The 8941-nt window shown below is 37.1% G+C and overlaps 1 protein-coding gene and 2 pseudogenes across 1 annotated transcript; 2 read left to right on the forward strand and 1 right to left on the reverse strand.

Moving 5' to 3' along the window:
- The first annotated feature begins 1805 nt into the window (after positions 1-1805).
- LOC112087851 lies at positions 1806-3122 on the forward strand (annotated as a pseudogene).
- Positions 3123-3558: 436 nt separating this feature from the next.
- LOC18009567 lies at positions 3559-4901 on the forward strand (annotated as a pseudogene).
- A 1503-nt stretch (positions 4902-6404) lies between these two features.
- On the reverse strand, positions 6405-6866 carry LOC112087854. The gene has a single exon (XM_024157909.1). It carries the CDS (start codon positions 6864-6866, stop codon positions 6405-6407), a length of 462 nt encoding a protein of 153 aa, XP_024013677.1.
- Between the last annotated feature and the right edge of the window lie 2075 nt (positions 6867-8941).

The raw sequence follows: 8941 nt of genomic DNA on the forward strand, positions 1-8941 counted from the left end.
TCCCCAAATTGTCTAATTAGAAACCTTGATTTCGATCTTTTCAATTCACGATTCCTAAAATTTCTTTAAGGTGGTAAAACCCTCTGTCTTAACTCCGCCGATGACTCAATGAACGAGGCGGAAGGAGAACGTATGATTTTTCTTGTGGCGCAAGTAACTGTTTAGGGTTTTTGGTAAAAAAAGACTAGAGATTGCTCAGATGAAGGGGTTTTGAATTTGAACGTATGGTTTTTCTTGTGGCCCAAGTGACTTGTAACTAGAAGACAATACATATGATGATATGACGAGGGAAAGGTTCTGTGGTTCTCTTCTCGACCACCATAAGGACTTTACGACAAATGGAATCTCAGCTCTTTCTTTCCAAAAATCTCTTTTTTTTTTTGATAAAGTCTTTCCAAAAATCTCACTCTTTGTATATTCTTCTAATAACTCAAACATAAAATTGCATTTGTCCGTATCAAACATAAAGTTGTATTCTTCTAATAACTCAAATGCAAAGAACAAATGTGACTATGGTTATGTGACGAATATGTTTTGAGATAACATTATATGCGATTATTGATACTGTACTAAGTATTAAGCAATTAAGCATTACAAGTCAATTATTGCATTCTTGTTATGTTGAGTGTTGAGATGATCCAGACTCATTGAGCAGGTTGTATACTCAGGAATCTTTGCATGATCACATATAATTTCGAGACAAATCGTGGGACAGAAATAGAAGATCTACACTACAATAGATATTCTTTTCGGCGCAAGAGAATAAGAATAAGAAGAGAAAATCGAAGCTCAATAAATACACAGTGAGTTATTATAGAACATTAGTTCAAAAATCAATAGAGACATAAGAATCACAGGCCAGAAAAAAATTAGGAACTTTACCGTAAAACGAAATACCAATAATCCCTTTTGAAATAGCCCCTGAAAGTTACCACTACATGATCACGTAGTCTGGTGCTCGAACTTATTTAATTCCATCTGGAAAATGATGAATTGACAGTCTCTTTATTGAATCACTTTTCCCAATTGTATTGCTCATGTGAGCAAGCTGAGCAACACAGACTACAAGGAGAAGAGAAAAACTAACCACATACCGAAGGTAAATGATGATTATGTGCTCGACTAAGAATACACTTCCTACAACGAACATAAATGGTTTAGAGATACAGACCACTTGAAAGCTTAGCCAAATATATAGCCTATCCGAGACTGAGCTAAACGATGCTTTGCAGCGATTTGAGTGATCTAACATAAACAGGATTCAAGCTAGACTGGTTGAATACAAAGTTTGATGATGTTTCCTTGGAGAGGAAGAAAGAAATGCTCAGGCCTGGGAATTCTGGTTAACGAACCGTTCTGTTCGGTTATTTCAGTTATCTCGGTGTTTTTTGGTTAATTCTAATGAAAATTCCACCAAAAAAATTACGGTTCTGTTTTCTTAATTCTAATGAAGCTGTTGCTTAATTGCTCTATGACTGTTGGAATTTTCTTACAGAACCGAACAAAACAGAACCGTAATTTTTTCGGTTCATATGTTTCTTACTAAACCCATATGTTTCTTTGGAAGCTGTTGCTTAACTGCTCTATGACTGATTAGACTAGAATATCTTCATGTACTTGTCTTTCAGAGACGTAGGATTGGCAGATTAATTTTGTTTGTCAGATTTGTGAGTTTCTAATATATAATTTTGTGCAACGTTGCCTGTTTCTTGCAGTTGATGGGTGTTTACACAATTTAACCGAGAAATTTGTGAGCAACTAGCCTTTTGTTGCCTAAGAAAAGAAAATCGTCTAGTTGAAGAGATATGGAAGATCAAAAGCAGACGAGTTTCACGTTTGAGATAGATAACTTCTCCGAGAAGGAAGATGTGATACAATGTCCACAATTCTCAAGCGGCGGTTGCGAATGGTATCAAGAGAAAGATTAAATATATGTTTTGATTCAATAACTTCTCTTAAGGTCGATATTATTAGATGTACAACTGAAAAAGCGTTTCATTAAATCCGTTTCGTTTTTTTTTTCTTTCAGGTTTCTGCAGGTTTATCCCAAAGGATATCGTATTGATGATCACTTGACTCTGTACCTCTGCGTTGCGAATTCTAATTCGTTGCGCTTGGATGGAAAAGGCAAGCTAGTTTTTCATTCTTTCTGATGAATCAATCAAGCAAAGAGATTCACAGAGCAGAAGGTAATCAACTTATCTTCCATGCATATAATGATATATCTGATTAATGAAGAAGAAAATTGAAATTAATCTTTCTGTTTTCTTGTTTTCTTGTCTAATAGAATCGTCGTGCAGCTTGTTCTGCGCCGAGGCCCCAGCATGGGCTTTTCCAGAGGCGGTGCCTCTTAAAAAGCTTCAAGAAAAAGGGTTTTTGGAGAAGAACAAACTGATCGTTAAAGTCCAAGTAAAAGTAGTCGAAGTTGTTGATGATTGATGAAGCAGAAGTAACTGGGAAGGAGACAATGAATCTTTGTGGCTTCCAAGTTCTTTATTCTCAGGTATGATTTTCGTGGTTTTTTTTTTCCTTTTCTAGGATTGGATCTGGTTAACATAATTCTATCTTTTTCTTGTTGACAGGCTATGCCAGTAAGTAGGATTTTCGTGGATCACCCTGACTTGCATTGAATTTCAAACCAAAGAATTAATTGATGAGGTCAACATACATGAATATCCTCCTCGATCTCATGGAGACACTGAATAAGCCTCCACATAGCTTATCCGAAACTGAGCTAAGCAACGCCCAGAGTGAGTTGATCGATCTAACTGAAGCAGGCTTCAAGCTAGACTGGTTGAAGGAAAAGCTTGATAAGGTTTCCTTGGAGAGGAAGAAAGCAAATGCTGATGGTTTTCGATTCCAAGAACTCGAGGAACACATCAAGAATCTCAAAGCTGAGCTGAATACGGAAAAGGTCAAATCTGCTGCTAAATTTGTGTAGCTGGAGCAGACAGTGATAAATCTCAGAGCTGATTTGAACAAGAAGCTGAACAAGAAGCGGAACAAGAAGCGATAACGAAGCCCTTACTAATTCTTCTGCAAATTTGAGTAATCACAGAGAAGAAAGGTCAAAGTCTCGTGGATGTCAAAACTCACATGTGTATCGTTGTGTCGTGTGTTAGGTCTCGATATTTTTGATAAAGATATAAACTCGGTTTGTGTTAGGAAACTTAACCTTTTTTCTGGTAAAAAAAATAGTAGAAAACTCAAATTTGTTAGGTCAATACGAAAAGATTAGGGTTTCTGAGAGGAGAAGAACTGCAACGATGACTTACACTTCAGAAAATTTACGTAATTCTTAATGGATGATGTAATTTTGAGAATAACTAGACAGGATCTCCGAAAATTGTTGGGTAAATAAACCGGTACAAATCCGGTTTAATCTATATAGTTTGTACTCTTGTTACATTAGTAAGAGAGATGATTATCTATATAATTTTACTTTTTCACGTTTCCTTAGTTCTTTCAAATTAGGATTTTGAAAAACTTTATAAATATATATGGGTTTATGGGTGAAGAATTAGCAAAAACACAATTTACAAAGCCTAAGAATAGAATATGGAGGATCAACAACAGCAGACGAGTTTCACGTTTCAGATAGATAACTTTTCCGAGAAGGAATCTGTGATACTATCTCCACAATTCTTAAGCGGCGGCTGTGAATGGTATACAGAAAATATTATACAGATGTGTTTTTTGTTTTTGATTCTTAACTTATTGCCTAGATATCCCTTAATCAAAAATAAAATAAAAATAAAAGCACTTGTCCTCTAATTCAATAAATAACCTTTTTTCGTTTAAAGCTAGGTGTTATTTGATGTTCAACTTAAAAACTGTGTAGTTAAATCTGTTTTTCTTTTCAGGGTTGTTCAGGTTTATCCCAAAGGACATCGTATTGATGATCACTTGTCTCTGTACCTCTACGTTGCGAATCCTGAATCATTGCGACTTGGATGGAAAAGGCGAGCTAGTTTTTCATTGGTTCTGTTGAATCAATCAGGCAAAGAGATTCACAGAACTGCTGGTAATTAACTTATCTTCCATGTATATATATATATGATTGATGAAGAAGAAAACTTAAATTAATCTTTCTGTTTTTGTCTTACAGAATCGTCGTGCAGCTTGTTCTGCGCTCAAGTACCAGGATGGGGTAGGGCAAAGGCCGTGCCTCTTAAAAAGCTTCAAGAAAAAGGGTTTTTGGAGAAGAACAAACTAATCGTTAAAGTCCAACTAAAAGTAATTGAAGTTGTTGATGAAGCACAAGTAACTGGGAAGGAGACAATGGATGTTTGTGGTTTCCAAGTTCTTTATTCTCAGGTATGACTAATTATAATTGAAGTTGTTGTGTTTCTTTTTATTTTTGGTTAAATATTATAAGACTTTGGTTGACAGGTTACTCCAGTAGGTTGGATTTTCGTGGAACATCCTGACATTGCAGTGAATTTCAAACAAAAGAACCAATTGGTGAAGACAACATACATGAATATCCTCCTCGGACTCATCGAGACTCTGAACAAGCCTCCACATAGCTTATCCGAGACTGAGCTAAGCAATGCTCAGAGTGAGTTGATTGATCTAACTGAAGCAGGCTTTAAGCTAGACTGGTTGAAGGAAAAGCTTGATAAAGTTTCCTTGGAGAGGAAGAAATCAAATGCTGCTGGTACTCAAGTCCAAGAACTCGAGGAACAAATCAAGAATCTCAAAGCTGAACTGAACAAGGAGAAGGACAAATATGATGCTAAATTTGCGTTGCTGGAGCAGACAGTGATAAATCTCAGAGCTGATTTGAACAAGAAGCTGAACAAGGAGAGGGTTCAACTAAATTTTTTTCATTGGAGGAGACTATTTGGAATCTCAGAGTTGAACTGAATAAGGAGAGGGTGCAAGGCTGCTCCTTCTGATAATTAATTTCGATTATTTTTTTCATTAAATAAGTCGGTTTCGGTGTTTTTGAGCATCTTTGCTGAAACGCATGATATGGGTCTCAAAGCTAACTAGCTAAGTGTTTGTGAATCTTTTGCACACTGTCGTCATACTCTGTCTCGTGCTTAGTTCCACAATCATATGACTAATTCATTACGTTTCTTCTGTCCTCGACTCAAAAATGTTATTTTTTATTTATATAACTATAAACTTATGTGTTATTGTCCATTACTTAAACTTTTGTTAGTGGTTGTTTTGATTTAAGAAGAAAAAAATCTGTACTTTGACATTTGGTTGATGGAATCTGAAAATATATATGAAGAAGTTGGTTGCCATTTAACTCCTATACTTCTAAATCCATTCGGAAACTCATTCTCTATATTAGTTGCGTTGTAGAGATTCAGATAATCAATCGTAAGACATATGAGTTTCTTTGTAAGATTTCACAACGATATTTGTCAAACTTACTATTATCGATGTTTAGATTCCCTTATCAACATAACAATATGTCCTAAAATGCTAAAACATATGAGTTTGTTAAACACTCACTTTATAAGACTAAGTAATTAAAACACCCATTTTGTTGTGTTAAAATTAAAATTAACTTAGCCACAACCAATTTAACAAATACAATTCCAAACCATATATATCTAACAATATGGACGATTCAGTCATATGTTTTGATGCCATAGCGATTTCGTAATTGAAGTAAGGACAACAAATACTTCTAAATGTGCCTAAACTATACACACAAAAAAAGAAGTAATTCCTGAAAAGATGTCCCAACCCACAACTGTCGCAAAAAGCTTACTAATAAAGTCGTGCCATAATATCCTTTCAGACAATTAATAATTAAGTATATATACCAAAGCCCAAATGACGTGCATATCATCTTATTCAGAGCCGGCCCTTACATAAAGCGAGTAAAGCATTCGCTTCAGGCGCCACAATATTACGTAGTTTTAGGGGCATCAATATAGAGTTTAGTCAATAAGTGAAATGGCCAGGGCTGTGTGTTTTTTTATAACTATTTGCATGGTTCGAAACCCTCCGTTCTATCAAAAAAATTCTATGGCCAACACATTTAGTCAAAGTCCGTAACAAAGTGATTGATACGTTACCATTTTGCTTTAATTGTTACAAAAAATTATTTTCATGCTTTAGTATTTTCTACCCTTCTTTAGAAACTATATAATTCTTATAACTATTTTGTGTAGTTTATAAACTAGGGGCATAATCTTTTTATAATGCTTTAGGCATCAAAAAAGATTGGACCGGATTCTCATTCCAACTGTCTTGGTATCTTGGTAAACTTTTATTTCAATCTACGCTTTCTAAACGTCTCTGTGTGTGTGTGTTTTTTTGGTCAAAATGTTAAGATATATTACAAAAAAAAAAAGAGAAAGTTATACATGCTATTCTACCTAAAGTTAAAGCCCATTAGCTCCATAAGGAGAGAGTTTTTTTTGGAACGAAAATAATTACAACGAATCAGCAAAACAGCCAAAATAAAACTCAAGCAGAGAAGGAGTAGCAATAGAACCCCGAGCCGGGAAGGAGAGGAGTCGATCCCACATTGTGCGATCGATGCGAGCCTTGATATCAGAAGAAGAGGAAGTCACCATGTTGAAGATGCGGGCATTTCTTTCTCTCCAGAGATGATGCACTGAGACTTGAAGAAGGAGCTTTGCAACAGCCTGGGAAAAGCTTCTCGGTTGCATAGAGAGAAGAGGAATCCATTGCGAGATTGATAAGAGACCAAGCGGGGGGTTGTTCCCAAGACGAGAAGCCAAAGAGACCCAGATGGAGCCGGAGAAGGAGCATTGGAAGAACAAGTGGTCATGGGATTCTTCACCGTTTGAGCAAAGAACACAGGTTAAGGGAACTTGTAAACCCCAGCGATGCAACCTGTCCAGGGAAGACACTCTTGGAAAGCAAGCCATAGGTGGAAAGAGAATCTTGGGATCGACTGCTTAAACCACACACACTTTGTCCACACTAGAGGAGGCGAGGTTACCCGTAGCTGATCCCATGTTCCTCTAGAGTAAAAAGAGCTAGAGAAGTTCCTAGATGGGGTTCTCCAGAGATATCGGTCACATCCAGCCGAGGGTTGCGGAATAGCTCTAGAGGCAAGATATATTAGCACGTCCTCCGCTCTGGCAGATCTTGCAGCCCGCAAGTTCCAAAATCCATCCCGAATTACTTCGCAAACCCTGGCTTCATTGTGAAGACGAAGAGAGGAGGGTCCAGATTCACCAAGGTAAGAGATCAAGGGCCCTATAGTTCAGTCCAGTTGTCAAACCAGAAAGAAGCAAAAGTTCCATTGTTTACTTCACACTTTAGAAAGTGTAAAACTATCGGCTTCAAACGGAGAAGACAACGAATGCTCCAAAAAAAATGATCACTATCAGGAGAAAGCCAAAAACTCTTGCGGTCAAACACATTTTTCTTTAACCACGCAACCCATAAAGAGCCCGATCTAGTAAAGAAATGCCAGATTAGTTTGAGATGAAAAACGACTTCAAAATCCTCTAAGCGCCGAATACCCAACCCTCCTTCATTCTTTGGCCTACACACATCAGCCCAAGCAACTCTGGCCCCCAAAGATGTAGAGGATTTGTGTGTGTGTGTGTTTTTCTGTGTGTGTTTTTCTCCAGTTAGCTAAAGAAACCATTTTTGCCATGAATAAAACCAAAAGTTCTTGCATATTGACACTATTTGTAATCTGATTCAGAAAAGCAAAACTTCAGTAGTAAAGGAACCGAAGCATGACAAAGATCAATACTTGCGATAAGCTACACAAATATACATAACTAGGAATTAACCTGAACATTGTGCAGGGTAATATTTATATATTGTCTTAAATTTAATTTTAAAAGTTTTTGGTTATATTAAAATTGATGGCACAAGCCCTTTAACAAAAATATAAATAAATAAAATTAGTAGCAATTAAATAACTATATATTTATAAATATCACACAACCGATATTTACATATATATATCCATCGAATCGGATTTTGAGATAGTTTTGTTATGCGGTTTAATTATTAATAATTTTTAAATGTGAAAATAATGTGATGTTAATATATACATACTTATATACATACCAACCTGGATTAGATTCTAAATATATATATCCATAAAATAAAAATTTAATTGTGAATATTTTATTAGAGATCAAACTCATTTTTAATTAATTAATTCTATAATACTAGGAATTAATCCGCACATTGTGCGGGGTTCCTCGAATCTGACAGCGTAGACCACACTGTCAGGCACAAAGAGCTCAGAAACTGAGTGGTCAGGAGGAGGAGAGGTCACTTTTCTAAGTCATAGACCTAAGCTCAGTGATTCAGAAGGGTCAGGATATAAAGAAAGGTGATCCGCACAGGTACCCGGAGAGCGGAACAATTCAAGCAACCCTCGCAGCTCGGTCCCAGTATCGAGGGATCCGGCCTAGGCATAAGTAAATTCGTAAGTGGGAAATACTATTTAAATTTCCCTTCATTGGACAATAGGAATGTACCTAAGTCTGATTTGATCACACATGCCCTTACAAACTCACAAAATTGGTATTTAATGTATTTTGCTTACAGGTGTCAGGTGACAGTGACTTTTTGGAGGAGCCAGAGGAAAAAGCAGAGGTTCAGCGACAGCCATACCGCGTCTGAACCGCCAAACCAGCCCGTATACTGAGGACGAAAGGGAAGCGCCAAGGAAAGGGACGCACCAAGGAAAGTTGGCGAGACCATCATAAATGTGCTCAGCGCCAAGCTCGAAGGTCGATGGCAGAGACAGGAGAAGATTGGGCGAGTCAAGATCTGGAGGATCAAGTACATGACGACTGTTGTGCTAGCAGACAAATTCTAGAAAAGGTGGTAAATCGAAGACCAACCGCGCCAGTACCAGAAACCGCAGTGACGGTACAGGGTGCCAGACTCTACAGGTGGCAGATCCCCCCATCGGAAGAGAAAGGCGGAAACGCTCCAAAAAAGTTGATAAAGGTCAACGCGAAAC

The sequence above is a fragment of the Eutrema salsugineum genome, unplaced genomic scaffold (assembly GCF_000478725.1).
Source record: "Eutrema salsugineum unplaced genomic scaffold, Eutsalg1_0 scaffold_8, whole genome shotgun sequence".
Taxonomy (NCBI): Eukaryota; Viridiplantae; Streptophyta; class Magnoliopsida; order Brassicales; family Brassicaceae; genus Eutrema; species Eutrema salsugineum.